Below are 15,958 nucleotides of genomic sequence, written 5' to 3' on the forward strand. Positions count from 1 at the left end.
GCAGTTTAAATAATTTCTGCCAGACTTCTTCCTTTACAAAAAAAATCAAAGAAACCAAAGAAACCCACCACTTCATCATACTTAGAAGACAACTGTGCCTACTGTATTTGATGACACTCAGTCAAGGTTGTTTACTTCCTATGCTGACCTCCCTGCTCCCCGCATCGGGCCTGGCTTGAGTACACCCTGTGACCTTTCGGCAAGTTGATGACGTTGTCCGTCCAGAAGAGGGAGTGATTGATCTGGATTGACACAAACAGCAAGTGCCCTGCCTGGCCTGTCACACAGCATCACTGGGTCATTGTAGCATGCCTGAATGCCAGATGAGGAGGGATGGAGAACACACAGGGTGGTGACCTGCTGACTATGATGTAGGCCATAGTTTTTGGGTAAAACGGGAAAATATGTGAGCAAATAGGATTGGTTTGCAGTATGAACGCAAAAGGATCCCTTAAATTTGTTTAAACCATACTTTTAAACATACAATTGGACATACATGTAGGCTTAAGTTATTTCATTATATTTTTTGAAACTGCATCTAAAAATGTGACAAAAACAAAAACTGGAGATACATTAATATTCAAAACGTAACTCTACAGAGTATGGGCAAGGTGGCAGTTGTCACCCTTACTTTTACTCAGCCAGCACATGTGGTGTTTATAGCGTGTTACTTCCTGGTCACTTGCATGTACCTGTTCACTCCCGTGGGATACTGCAATTTCCTTTTAGTTATGTGGCTTACACATAAAAGGGTGCAAGTCAGTCCGACTTATTATTAAGTTTCTCTCAATAATTGTTACTCTCTGTAACAATTGCATAAATTGTAATTATTAGATCAACAACGTGCATATAAATCATTTAGTTATTACAACATAAAAGTTTTTCTCTCACCTTGTCTCTGCTAACACTTTATGTTTTCATGTTCTCCCGATCAGGTATTACTGTGTAGCTACCATGCTGACCGCTGTAAAAAACAAACAAACAAACACTGTGTACTTAGACTGTGACCTGTGGCGCCTGAATACAAAGTAGAAACTACAACTCCAATGTTGCTTTACGCAGTTTTGATGACGCTACAGAGGCATTACCCACAGTAACCTTTCCTGTCTGCCTGGTGTTTCGTTTGCGCCTCCTGTCTATAAAGAGCGGTGGAGAAGAGTTAACTTTACAGAGTTCAAGGATTGGTGTTCGTCTGGAGTAAAGGGTTTTGCCGAGGCAGAAAGTCCCTTTTTACAGAGCCAAGATGCTTAATATGTGGAAGGTTAGAGAGTTAGTTGACAAAGCGTGAGTATCTCCTAACTACTCTACGCCTGTTTCGTGTTTTGTGTTTTACTTTACCTGTTTGAAAGAGACACGTACCCAAAACTTTGACGTCACGTCAGTCGAACAAGTTAGCTACCCTGTATGCTACTAGCAAGTTTCTTAACCGCTAGCTGACTTTCACAAATACTATTTGTCAAAGTATGAGTACTCGTGTTTTATCAGTTATTTTGTGTTTTGTGTGTCTGGATACTATGAGATAGTATGAGATAACATTTACATTCTTATGAAACCACTTAGCATGTGCTTCGTGTTCCTTCCCCGATTGTGCAAGCTAACTTTTGCTAACAAGCTAATTATTTAGCCGCTGGCTAGGTAGCTTTAGCTGACCAGGTTAGCCAGCTAAGCTAGTTTGACAGCTCCTGGGCTGAAAAACCAGTAGGGAGTGTTTAATGTTTGGGTAACAGTATAATTGTCTGGTAATGTTACGGCTTGATTAACGGTAGAAATGCGGTGGTCCCCGATAACATTGTGATTGTTATGACCCTTGGTAAGTTTCACTCAACATAACGTAAACGTTACTGTAAGTAAAGTGAGGTAAACTTAACGCCAGAGGGCTACATAACACGAAACACACTAAAGCCTGCTGCTAAACTGGTCAGACAAACTAAAACAAGACGTTTAACGCTATACCAAAAATACAACAACGCTTAAAAGCGTTTTTAGTGACTAATTTGCCTGTGGCAGTGCCGAATAATAGTTTTTCAGCTGTTGATTGATTTGATTAAATTGTGATCGATAAAATACATTGGGATGTAGTTGTCAGGCCAAAAAAAAAAAATGTAAATAAACTACTCTGCGTTATTGTTTATTGGGCACTCATGATGATTGTAGTTCATTTGGCAAGATGAGTTCAAGCCTGCATGAACAGTAGCAAAACTACCTGCCATTGGCGGACTTTGGTTGAATCTAAGGGGTTGTGCATATTTTGTCCTGCCCTGGATTTTTATTACTTTTTTTAGATACAGACAATAAATTGTTGTGCTGTCTTGTACTGCAGGGCTATAATTATCTATTGCACAACCTTTCTTCCTTTGAAAGGTCTTGTGGCTAATTTTGCAGACCTACAGCAATACATTCTTAGATTATAGAGCACAGTACTGCTATGCTCTGTAATCTAAGAATGTATTGCTGCTGAATGCACTTCTTTTAGATCTTCTGGAAAAGGGTTATTTTAGCAATAGAAACACAGGGACTGGGACAGAGAGAAAGATGGGATTATGTGAGTTTCAAAGATTGCTGTCAGGAAGTAGACTAGGTGTTCCAATAATTGAAGAATCTGTGGTTCTTCATTTGGTTCCTGCAGTCCACATGTTGAATGTCCCATGTTGCTTGGAGTGTGTGTGTTCACTTGCTCAGAATAAAAGCATTTTCCAAATTACTGCATGTATGTTAAGGTTTGCATTCAGGTTCATTTTGATTTGTTTTTACGTGTCTTTTTTGTTGTTGTTGTTTTGTTAGGGTTGTTTTTTTGGGGGGGAGGGGATTTTCCAAAAGTATGATAATGATGTGTCAAAATGCAACATTTCCTGTTTGTATGATGAGCTTTTTGCTGAGAAGATTTTTTTTTTTTATGCTGTGCTATTTTAGATAGTTCTTGCAGTGAAAGACTGCAGAATATGAAGATTTTAGTACAGATGGGTTCATGAGCTTAACTACAAGAGATACTTTTTCACAGATAAAGCCACTACAGCGGAAGACTGTCACTTTGAAAGTATCAAGACTTCCGTTTTATCTGGAAGATTTCTAGAACAACAGGCACCATAGTGCTGAGATAAGATGTTGCATCACTACATCATGTTATATGTGTTGGGTTTTGCTGTCATTCATGCAAAGGCGGTGCAGTATCCTTAAAATAGTTGCAATTAGTAACATATCGTGAAGTAATCGGGCTTTTCAAAACTACAATGACTGGTGAGCTTAAACCAGATCGCTGCTTTCCCTAACACAGCTTAACCATTGACCAAGGCCTACCAGAGTGTAATATGAAGAATATTCCCACCAGAATTCAGTTTCATAAAGGAAATCTCTGACATCTCTTATTGAATATAGTTACCATAGCCTGACTTGGGGGTATTACTTTGTTTGGCAAAGACCAATTTTCACAAAAGAGAGTATGTTGTAAGCCTGACAACCGTACCCTGCAGCTCCCAGCAGTAATATGACCTTTCTTTAGAACTAGAGACAGTGTATTTCTGTTGATCTTAGCTTCAAACCAGTGCTGCTTATTCAGGTCATGTACATTTTATTGCTGATCTGGTGGTAGTGAGGAAGATAAAGCTGTGACAGGACTCTGTCTGAAATGAATGTATCGGTATGTCTATAATTTTATTGTTGTAGTTGTATTGTTGTACCACTGGCCAAAGAAAATTGGCTGCATTCTACACTTGCTACTCATACTCTTGGGGCAATTCCTGAGTGTAAAAGTGAAGTAGTCAAACGTCACATACAGCAAGCATTCTTTGAATTTGTAAAATAACCTGTTTATCCAGTCATTCCTGAGCTGATAATATAATGTAACATTTATTGCATTTCCTTGCACAAACCTGGAACAGTAGAGATTCATTATCTCATCACTGATCATTATCAAAGGAGTCTTTGTCAAAAATACTTTCTATGCCGCAACTGTTACACAAATTGTCCCACACATCCTTTGTTTCTAGAATATGAATTGCTTGGAAAATATTTTGTTCTTTTTAACACCGTTCACAACATACTTTGTACTGACTGAAATTAAGAAGGAGGTTAGTTTTCTGTCATATGGTAAGTGATGGTTGTGACAGCGTGTGTGTTTTGTAATCAGATTGAATAGATAAAGATCACTGCTCATTGCTTTAGTTTGTGTAGCCATCATGACTCTGAATATGTTAATCTGCTGTCAAACTCACTTTGAGCATATGGTATATACGTGGCTGGTAACTCTGCAATTACATACAGTGAAAACCCTTATTTATAGACACTTACTCTAATCAGAGATTTTCCAAAGGCTACGGCGGAGTTATTCTTTGTCATCTATATGTTTCTGTTATTTTAAGGTTTTCAGAATGTCATTGGGCAAGAGCTCGCCTGTAGCGAGCAAAGTCTGTTTCACTCTTTGCCATTTTAGACCTCGTTTATGTGTTTATATTGGATGCAGATTTGCATGTTGGTTGTTTAGTCCCTTGTTTTTGGTTTTCACCAGTGGTTAGATTCAGAATACACACACCAGCATTCCCTTTTATCCTTTTAATCTACAAATGAACAGTAGGGAGTGTTTGGGTGTGGTTGACATGAGTACTTTTGCTCTACTATCGCCTATATTGTTGGTCTAAGTAGAGGCCACATATTTTGAAGTGTGTAGTGATGTTGTTTTTGTTTGTTTTTTGTTTTTAATAATCCACCTTTTATAGAACCAATGTGGTGATGAACTACTCGGAGCTTGAGTCTAAAGTCAGAGAGGCCACCAATGATGACCCCTGGGGACCATCAGGACAATTGATGAGTGAAATTGCAAGGTAAGGACAGTAAATGGTGTTGTATAGTATGTGCTGCTAAAGATCAAGGTTATTTGTAAAAATTTCGAAGAACACTTTCTAGAGCTAAGGAAATGTATTGGCTTTTGGAGTATAAGAGGCTGTCTTTTTGGGGGGTGGTTGCCTGTAAAAGTTCCTGTTTCCAAGGCTGTATTTTTCTGCAAGGTACTGTACTGTACCGGGGAGTCTTTTTTGACTCCAATTAACCCTCTGCACATCTTTTCCTAGTTTGGTTATGTACATTTTTCACAGCAATACATTACAAAGAACAAGATAGTGACTATAAGAAGGGCTGACTTTATTAGGTATATCAACATATTTTTAACATGGGGTAAAGGATTAGACCATTCTATTTAGATTGCAACAGTGTGATGAATACAGAATACTTTTGTATTGCTATTCATCCTAAAAATACCAACATACAAGTTTTTGTTCTATATCACCTAGCCCTTGTCGGAACTTCCTCCACATTCACATTGTTGCTGTGTAATTGGCTTTAACTTTAGTCCTTGCAGTGCTTGAAATGCTGTGAATGCACAAATGCCCCCTCAAAAAAAATTATGTAATTAGGAAGTCTCTTATGATACAAAATATGAAAGGACTGACCAGAAAAGTTATTATATGCCAATCAGGCATAATCATGCATGATTTTAATGCAATCCAATACAGTTTCTACCATGAATACTATTTTTATAGGTTCTATTTTCTCAGTTTCTTAGATCACAGTTTGAAACTAAAAACTGAGAGATTATAACCTTGTAAAAGTAGAATGCCAGAACCACTGTATTGGAGTGCATAGGTGTTCATAATGTTATGCTTCATTGGTGTATAATATATTGGTTCAGGGGAGGCCAACTCTGGTACTTGAGAGCTGCAGCCCTTGTTGTTTTCCAGCTATCCTTGTTTCCATCTTCTGTTTGACTGAACACACCTGATCCAGTAATCAGCAGTGGGTAGTGCAGGGAGAGTTGGAAAACTAGCAGAGCAGCAGCTCTTAGGGACCAGAGTTGGCCACCCCAATTTAGTTCCTGGGAGTGTTTGGTCAAAGACTGTAAGAAAACTTTTCAGTCCTGTTGTTTATTGTCATTTATTGTGAATAAAAACGTCTTTAGATACAGTGAAAGTACAGTGTGTTCATCCTTCTTTCTTCTGGGAATGTTTCTGTAAACAGAGCCACCTTCATGTATGAGCAGTTTCCGGAGGTAATGAACATGCTGTGGGCCCGCATGCTGAGGGACAACAAGAAGAACTGGAGGAGAGTTTACAAGGTCTGCTGTAGTCTCCTGTTACAACATCACAGAAGTAAACTTGCTCAGTTATGACATGAAGCGTGAAAGCTTGGGCGCTAAGTAAAGTTATAATCATGCTAACAGTTTGGAACAGACCAAACTTAAGCCTATGCGCATTTGGTGTTAACCAGACTTGGGCTAAAACTATTAGTTTAAAATTATCCAAATGAGTTCAACAAATTCCAATTTAAGACTAAAAATGTATTTATTTATTTTGTGTTTTTGTTTTTTGTTTTTCTTAGGCTCTGCTTCTGCTGGCCCATCTAATCAGAAATGGATCAGAGAGGGTTGTCACCAGTGCTAGAGAGCATCTGTATGACCTGAGGTCATTACAAAGCTATCACTTTGTAGGTAAGGTTTCGTTCTGGTCTTTTTGCTTCCTTTCTCCACATATTAGACAAACAACACACCCATGATCAATCATCAAATTGGTTTTTCTCAAATAGATTGCAGCACGTTAATACTAGCTTAGGTTAATAGTTAATATTATATTAAGGGTTTCCTATACAGAGATATTTCTATTTATTGTATTTAATTGTAGCTTCAGTACATTTTAAAATTAACACAAAATTCAATCATTTCTATTATTGTGTCTCTATGCCCAGATGAAAATGGAAAGGACCAAGGTGTGAATGTTCGTCAGAAAGTGAAGGAGATGGTGGAGTTTGTCCAGGATGATGAGAGGCTTAGGGAAGAACGGAAAAAAGCAAAAAAGAACAGAGACAAATACATAGGAGTATCCTCTGACAGCATGGGATATCGAAGTTACTGTAAGTCCTCAGTTGAGCAAGTACTATAAATTAGTGACAGAACACTTTGGTTTTTAATTAATATAACTTTTCTTGCTTCTTTTATCTCCATTTTCACCAAACTTCAGCGGGGGACAGGTACGACTCCAGCGATACCCGGGAAAAATGGGATGATGACTGGGACAAAAATAAAGGGCAGTTCCCCTTCAGTGACAAGTTGGGAGAGATCAGCGAAAAAATCGGGAGCACCATTGATGATACCATCAGCAGATTTAGGAAAAAGGATAGAGATGACTCACCAGATCGAATTAGGTAGGAGCTGAATTTAGCGATGTATTAATTTTGAAAAAGCACACCATTTTCCAAATGTGGTGGGAATCTGATGATATGCAGATGCTTTGACCACAGGAGGTTTTGCATACATCATATATAAGGTATCGTGTGTGTGTGTGTGTGTGTGTGTGTGTGTGTGTGTGTGTGTGTGTGAGAGTGAAGCAGTGTAAAGCACTTCGAGTGCTAATAGTTAGAAAAGCGCTATACAAGTGCAGACCTTTTAGCATTTACTTCAAGCATCGTTTCAGTTTGTGTACTGTAAGAATTATCTGGAGAAGGAAGTAGCTGCTGGATACTCTCTGTTATGGCTTGGCCCATTTAATCACCAGATCTGAAACCCATGGAGTTTCAGCAGACCTTTAGGAAGTTCTTTAGAAACTCTGGCAGGAAATTACACCTGAAAATCTGTAAATACTAATCAGTAGAAAGCCTCGGATTTTCAGGCAGTTATTGCTGCAGGTGTTTTTTTTTTGTTTATTTTTCTTGACAAAACTAAAGTTAAACTTGCAAATTTAATTTGACTGTTAATCTGTTCTCAGACATGCTTCAAAGGGAATTTGTGTTTTTTATGAATTTTTTTTTTTTGGCCCTTGCTTGGTATGTCTTTTTAGCAACGTTCCAGCCATCTGTAAAACACTTTGAATTCCATTAACCTGTAAAAAAAAAAATAATAATAATGTCATTTGACCTGTTATTTTTTAATCTAGTGACAACGAGGAGGACCGGGGCAACTCCTCTCACAATGGGCAGTCCAGAAAAGAGTTCAAAGATGATGAAGAGACTGTTACCACCAAAAGTGTACACATTGTCCAAGCAACAGAGACAACAGCAACACGGAAGAGAGGAGGGGTCCCATCCAGGAAGGTAGACTTGGGGGCAGCAGCCCACTACACAGGAGACAAGAGCCCAAACCTCTCCAACCAACAGGAAGTATGAACACTTTTAAACTCTTACACTGTGCAAGTACTCCAGAACCCAGAGGTTTTCAGGATACCCATACAGGATATCATGATATCCTAGTTAGATCCTCTTTAATCACGACACTATCAAACACTCTGGGTGTTCAGAGCTATTACAGAGTTATACTTCTTACCTAATTGAGACAATATGTGGCAGTGACAGCAGTGTTGTGTTGAAGCCTGTTTCCTTATCAATGTGGAGAAAGCACATCCACTCGCAACACATTTCATTTGTCTTGACATATCAATTTAAATCATGGAATTTACTGACAGTAGATCTGATCTGATGTTTGACATTGTAGCCAATATGTCGTCTCCTGGTGCAGTACAGCAAAGGCATATAGTAGTTAATTGATTGTGGATTGCCTTGTTCTCTCAGTGAGATTAAAAACAAAATGGGTGGTCAAATATTCTTTGGCAGCCTGCTTAAGTGTATTATTTGTGAGGAAATGCTGATTTTATCTGTGATAAAACATTATGGGTATCAGGTACCACATATTATCTAAAGTACTGACTCAGCAGTTGCCATCCCACAATACAAATCATCTGATATCCACCAAATATTGTCCAGTTCCTTGTTAGGATAAAAAAGAGAAATCTCTGGATTCTTAGGGCTTTTATACATTGTTTTTTGAGTAGTTATGAAGTAAATGGTCTGTCCTGATCTTTTCGTAAATATTTGTTACATTACAGCCCCAGACAGCAGCAGCCCCTCTGCCCTCCAGTACTGGACTAGCTGACCTACTAATGGTGGACACAACACCAAGTCATCCTGCTGCCACAGGTATGTCATTTATTTCTAATGGTGTTTTCAGTAAAGAAGTTGTTAGCAAAGAAGAAATTTGCAGAAAGCCTAAACATTATTTTAATATATATTATATAGATTTACTGCCATTTTTTAATTTTTGTTTTTGGCTTTATTTTTTTTCACACCGGACTACATGTATATTTATATGGGGCAGTGTCATCATACATACATAGAGATTATAAATTTAAAATCTTGGGTGAATAAAAAATATACATTATATATAGCTCTCTGACCTTCCAACTTAAGGGCAGACAAGCACACATGGTCCAAACTTCTGTGCTGTCTCTTTCTCTGAACATTAGTTCTCCTTGTGTTAGTTCATTGCAGCCTTTTTTAGTTTTGTACTAATAAACGTAAACACCTGCAGAAGCAGTCCCCACCTTAACAAGTCTGCTCCTCTCCTCTTCAGCTATGTCTTGCATTAACTATTGTGTTCGTGATTCTATGCAGTGATAGTATCCAGCTGCTGATCCTAGTTTCCGGACATCGGGGGGAGGGAGTTGAAGTATGAGAACTAAGTGCGCCAGATGTTTTTAGAGCAATCCCTAGTGAATAGAGAGGGTAGCAGCTGAACAGATGTTTGGTCTCCTCCACCTATCCACTGCCACCTCATCTCCCCTCCCTTCCCTCCTACACTGATGATAGAATGACACCTGGAGCTTGCTTGTTTAAAATTGACATGTTTATGTTTATATTTTAATGCAGACCTGATCAGTGGATTTGCTGACTTTTCTTCGCCTGCTGCCTCAGTCAGCCTCCCGACAGGATCTGGTTCGTTTTATTTTATTTTTTTAAAGCATGTGCATGTGTGTTATTCTGTTGCAACCATACTACTAGAATATTCAGAGGGCTGCTGGGAAGGAGCCCTGGCCATATGGAGCCTGCTACCTGCTCTGCATAACAAGAACAGACACACATCAACTTGTGTTATGGATGACAAGGAGACAGGGACAGAGGAAGTTGGTGGGGGTGGAGGCAGCTGAGAAAGGGAAAGACAACAAGATCGGCCAGTTCAATGAAAATTTAAAACATTGCACCAGTGGTCACTCAAATGTTCTGGTTAAAGTCAAACCGGCCTCACTACTCAGCTGTTTATTCTTCATTGCTATGACAGGTTCAAGTCTGCTTGAGTGACTTTTGTTTGCAGAATTTTGCAATTATTTACAGAGCTCACAATACAAAAAACAAAGTGTTTGGATTGTAAGTGCAGAACTTTACTGTATTTTTTTCTCTATTTTTGTTACAGCAGTACCTGCCTCTAGCAGCAATGGAGAATTTGGAGATTGGAATGCCTTCCCTGGAGGTCAGATACCAGCATCTGCACAGACTGTCGACAACAGTGGAAATGACCTTTTTGGAGCTATGACAGCAGGTTCTGCCGCTGCCCTGGCCCCTGCTCCACTCTCAACTCCTGCTTCTGGTCCTGCCTCAGCAGACCTGTTTGACTTGATGGGGCCAACACAGTCCCTCACCTCATCCCAGAGCCTCAACTTTAGCATGAACAGCACGCAGACCATAAACACCACAATCCTGCCCCAGTCTAGGTCACAGGTATGCATTATTATACAAACACATTCACATTTGTTTTTGATAATTTACTCATCATTAAAAGAATTAGGTTTACTTACTTATTATGATTACTACTAAAAAATCAGCTTTTGGGTTTTTTCCACAGTGGACATTGTTTCGCACGTTGATTTTGCATGAGTGTTTTTTTTTTTTGTTGTTTGTTTGTTTGTTTGTTTGTTTTTAACGATACAACCCTCGGAGTTTTATCTGGGTTCCGGACCAGCACCAAGGTAGCCCTTGGTGGCTGGGTGGGGCCACACCTGGTGTGGTGGGATACAAACCTGCGGCCCTCTCAATCCCAACTTGATGCTCTACCCATTGAGCCACCAGGTTTCAGATTAATTATTACCAATAGCATTAATGTTCTTAACCAAAGTCTGACTAAAACTATTGCAAAGTAACCTGTAGACATCTAAATCCATGTATTTGCATTAAAAGTGTTGCTGGTTCACGCTCTGAAAAGGGGTGTTGTTGTGTCTGACTGCCTGATTTTCTCTCACTGCGCAGTCTGCTGCAACACAGACAGGAACACACTCAGAAAAAGCAAAAAGAAGTAGGGCAATGTCAGAAGGGTTGACAGTATACAGTTAGAAACAGAGATAAAATGAAAGACCCTTGCTATCAAAAGTCCAGACTACTCATTTGCTGCAGCTTTACAGTAGCCAGGTTACTTAATGCTACAGTTTGTTAGGTTTGTTTTGTTTTTTGTGTCCTGGAAAGTTAACTTATATTGGGGAGGTGCTGTGAAAGCTTAATGTGACCCAGAGTCATTGAACGGTGCTGCCAGCAGTGCAGAGATATTCACTACAGAAAGTTTATAAGTAATACACTCCCTCAACAAGTTTGAACATTTCATTTGTTTTTGTTTGAATGTTAAATTTTGGAGCATTCTCGTTTATTGTAATTTCATAAAACTAACTACACCTACGTGAGGTGATGGGATGAAGATAGTAGAGCTTAGCTTATCTTAGCAGAGCAGGGAGAGGGAGGATTGACTGCAACTCTATTTGCAAAGTGTCTAGCTAGGATAGTCTAATCATTTCATGGAAAATATTAGCTCATTTTGAATTTGATGGCAGCAACACCTCTTGTTGGGACGGGCAAAAGGCTGGTAAAGTAATGGCTGCAAATAAAAAAAACAAATCGAGGAGAATTTGACAACTAATTAGGTTAATTGGCAACAGGTCAGGAACATGACTGGGCATAAAAGGAGCTTTTCAGAGAGGCAGAGTCTGTCAAATGTTGAGACACCAATGAGGTGTCTAAATATTATGTAACCATTTCAGAAATTCATGCTGCCATGTTCTCTGGGCCAAAGCTTATTCAAAATGGTCTGAGGCAAAATGGAAAACTGTTCTGTGGTCAGATGAATCCTGCCTTAGACAAGAATGTGTCAACATTCCTCTCCTAAGACTCCAGCAACTGGTCTCCTCACTTCCCCGACATTTACAGTTGTTAAAAAGTGGGATGATACACAAAATCACCCTCTTCTACTTTTTGAGATGAATTGCTGACATCCAATTCAAAATGAGCTAACATTTTCCATGAAATGGTAAAATGTCTGTATCAACATCTGATATGTTGTTTTATAGTGAATAAAATATGGGTTGATGAAACTTGTAAATCATTAATTGCATTATGTTTTTATTTACGTTTTGCACATCATCCCATCTTTTTTTTTTTTTTTTTGAATAGGGGTTGTATATGTGACTGGTTATTTAATCTCTTCAGCTCAAGACTTCTCCATTTTCCACAGTTTAACTCCCTGTTTCTCAGAGGCACTTGTTGACCACATCAGTCACTATGTATGTATAATAGAGACTTTACTTGTGGTGGAAAAATGGAGGACAAGCATGCTGGTAGACCGTTAAAATCCAGTCTCACCAATTGCTCACCTCCCTATCAGACCACCTACACTTTTTACTGACACAAAGAATGACAGGAGTCAGGTTTGTGTTACAGTCAAAATATGATGGTTTTTATGCTTTTTGTATTTCTATGTTAAAAGGTTGTTGACCTACTTTAAAAAAAAAACAAAAAAACTTTGACTGAAAAGACTCCCACTTCTTCCTTTTACTTGACTTACTTTAGATGGTATTTTTTTATAAGGGTTTAAATAGGTTACACTACAGGTTTAGTGCATGGAAAAGGCACATACTGTATCTTTTGATAATGAATTTCAATGTTGAAGTTTGCTGTGTATCTTTCGCTCTAATATAGTATTATTTGTGTTTGGATGTGTCTTTCTCAGCCCCTCCAGAACATGGGGGATCCTCTGCAACCACAGCCCCTTCAGCCTGTGCAACAGGGGGTGGCCTTTCAAGGTGCAGGAGCCAAAGCATCTCTTCCCCCCACCTGGTCAGACCCCTCTGTTAACATCAGCCTGGACTTCCTGGGTCCAGGCATGCATCCTCCCAAGCCTAGCCAGCCAAGCCTTAATACCCTTCAACAAGGTGAAAAGAACATTTGATCTGGAACTGGCAGTGACAGTGTAACCAGTATTTGCCCTTGTTTTCAAATCACACACACATCACATGTGAAAAATTAGGCACCTCAGTTAACTTGGTTTGTTTGTGTTATTTCCAGGTAACCAGCCCACTGCCAATGTGCTCTCCCAGGGATTTTCAAATATGAGCCTTGGACCTGCGACAGTCAGACCTCCCATTAATCCTTTGATGCACCCTGGAGGTGGCATAGGAATGGGCATGGGTATGCCCCCCCACCAGAGCATGATGGGGATAGGCATGAACATGGGAGGTATGACCATGGGGATGCCTGGTGCTATGGGGATGGGCATTGGAATGAACCCTGCTGTACAACAGCCCAAACACGATGCCTTTGCTGACTTCGGCAACTTTGGAAAGTGATGGAGCTGGAGAGCATAGACTATCAGGAGCAGCGGTATCGGCCTCTCTCTCCGTCCATTGGTGAAGGATTGTTATGAGCTGCAAACAAAGAGTACTTGAATAATGTCAACTATCATAATGTCAACACCCTGCAATCTTCTTATTTTACGTGTGTTGTTTGAACCAATGATCTGTCTAGTCTAGGGTGGTCAGACATACACACTGATTATATTGTGCCCAGTTGGTTAGTTACAAGTTAGAGGAAGAATGGCAGGGAGATTTATAACCTCAATCAAGTGAAATCAACAGAACAGAAAAAACATATATACATTACTAGCAATGTAATTGTTTGAAATGGATTCTCATTAACTTTACTGCGTAATGAGTATAGATGACATGATCAGCCATTTTAACCTTCTAATGTACATTTAAGAATGTCAAGTTACTTTTTTTTTTTTGGCTCTTCCTTTAATGTCTAAATAGGATTCAGGAGCTTTTACAAAAAAGAGGCAGTGACAATGTGAAGACTTATAATAAAGCACATTGACACTTTCTCTTTGTGCTAAAGGGTCCACAAGGTCCAAATGTGGCTTGTCAGTTAAAGTAACACATATCTGTTTGGAGTGAAAGCTGTTAAATAATTTGAGGTGTTTCTCTGTCAACAGACCATAATTTGTGGCCTTTTTTATTAATAGATATCTATATATTTTACATATGAAGAATATTCTAATCAAATTTCATCCATATCAGATAATCAGCAGATAGGAAAAGCCCCATAAAAAGATTGTGTGCTCATTATTACAGCACAGAGTGCCTGAAAGACCTTTTGCCTTTTCCTCTTCAGTTAACCTCTATGAAGTGACAATGTGACTGTGCAGTGTTGCGGACAGCTACCAGAACTGTACTGTGTACAAACGTATGTGTACCTACACCTCAAGCCAAGTGTACTGTCATTACAGATATCAGTTGCCTTCGTAGTAATTATTGCACAGATTCTGTTTTGTTCTTCTTGTGCACATTTCTGTTTAGGCCAGCAACTACTTAAGTTCTCCAAAAACACCAAGGTTATTGTGCCTATTAAATTAGCACCCTGAGTGTTGATACAGACTGTTATTAGTATCGCATCATGCATCTGTTCTCTGTTGAAATGTTTATCGGTGCATCTTGTTAAATGCTGCCATCTTACCTTCCATCATGGTACATTTAAAAATAACGGTGTTTACTGTTGAAATTGTGAGAGAGGAAGCGCTTTTAAAAGTTGGAGTAGTTTGAATTACACAGAGTACATTTTGGTTGTTGGATGAACATGTGCTGTGGGGTAATGCATCATGAACAATGCCATTATGCTGTACACTAGCTAAGCGACTGGTAGATGTACCAAACATTGCTCTTTAGTGGTTCAAGTGCCTATTGGTGGTTACCTCCTGACCCTTAAAATGCGTGATAAGTAAATCTAGGCTGCCTGACATTTGGGTATGTCAGTGAGATAAAAATTTCACTGACCAGAGAAGGCAGTGAATTTTGTAGCCCCATAAGAATTGAAGTTGTTATTTCCTGCTCTCCCAAGGGCTCACGAGGTTGAGCACAATAACATATGGTAGCTTGAAGCATTATAAAGACCAAAATCTATTGTTTTTCTAAAATATGAGTAGACTGTTTTGTGTTATTTTGTACTTCATATCATTTTGATCTTTTAAAATGGGATGATTATTATTATTGAAACACTAGTAATATATGCAAATGTAAAAAAAAAAAAAAATCAAGAGACAATTAAAATTTGCATTACTTCCATTTTGATTTACACATTGCAATTCTTTATCAACAACATTAAACAAATGATTGAAATATGTTAATGGTGTGTGTTATTTGGTGTGCTGTGTCATTAGCCTCATTCAAAAGAGCTTCAAGCAGCAAAAGTGAAGCCACAGTGCCTGACTTTGAAATTACTTTAGTTGATGCAATTTTGTTAACTTTATCGTGGTATATAAAAGGGCTTTCGGTAAATACCAACATTTACAAATTACATTAACAAGGCAAAGAGCCAAGAGTTCAAGCCTAGGGAAGGTGCCCTGACAATCAGCTGATTTGCATGCATTAATACAGCGGACACCAAATCGATATTTCCATTCCAACATACAAACCATATGTAGAAACAAGTGTCCACTGTTTAAGCTTTTATGTAACAGCAAATTGTAGCATTCTGCGAGTGATGAAAGCTATTGGTTCTGTATTAACTGTTGACAGTTTGTGTCCTTAATGCTTCAGTATTTATTCAACTGATGAAATTCAGTTTTCCTAGTGAGGAGGATGGCCTGATTACCAATATAACAGCCTTGCATGAAATATTATGTGGTCCAATTGTGGCTCGTGTCTTAACCAGAGTTGTGCCCTTCATATAGTATTAATGTTAACACACAATTGAGACAAACGCGACTAGAAAACAGCTTTCATTAAACATATTACCCCGTTTTCCCTCTCTGGAGAGGACTATAAAATGGGCTATACTACTAATATTCTCATACATTATATGAAAAGTAACTATACAGATAAATAGCTTAGCTACTGATACAATT

At 38.8% G+C, this 15,958-nt stretch overlaps 1 protein-coding gene across 1 annotated transcript; it reads left to right on the forward strand.

Annotated features, from left to right (window-relative positions):
* The first annotated feature begins 1,109 nt into the window (after window positions 1-1,109).
* clint1a (clathrin interactor 1a) lies at window positions 1,110-15,238 on the forward strand. The gene is made up of 12 exons (XM_067517593.1): window positions 1,110-1,284; window positions 4,710-4,814; window positions 6,004-6,100; window positions 6,364-6,472; window positions 6,727-6,891; window positions 6,999-7,182; window positions 7,911-8,133; window positions 8,856-8,946; window positions 9,676-9,741; window positions 10,217-10,521; window positions 12,791-12,992; window positions 13,126-15,238. Exons 1-12 carry the CDS (start codon window positions 1,244-1,246, stop codon window positions 13,404-13,406), a joined length of 1,869 nt encoding a protein of 622 aa, XP_067373694.1. The 5' UTR covers window positions 1,110-1,243; the 3' UTR covers window positions 13,407-15,238.
* Window positions 15,239-15,958: the final 720 nt, after the last annotated feature.

Source organism: Channa argus, chromosome 10, assembly GCF_033026475.1.
Source record: "Channa argus isolate prfri chromosome 10, Channa argus male v1.0, whole genome shotgun sequence".
NCBI lineage: Eukaryota > Metazoa > Chordata > Actinopteri > Anabantiformes > Channidae > Channa > Channa argus.

What these genes read in the sequence shown, in the direction of transcription:
- clint1a (XM_067517593.1), top strand. Translation starts at nt 1,244, where the DNA reads ATGCTTAATATGTGGAAGGTTAGAGAGTTAGTTGACAAAGC. An exon ending in GACTCACCAGATCGAATTAG is followed by an intron (nt 7,183 to 7,910) that starts GTAGGAGCTGAA and finishes TTTTTAATCTAG; the next exon opens with TGACAACGAGGAGGACCGGG. An exon ending in CAGCCTCCCGACAGGATCTG is followed by an intron (nt 9,742 to 10,216) that starts GTTCGTTTTATT and finishes TTTTTGTTACAG; the next exon opens with CAGTACCTGCCTCTAGCAGC.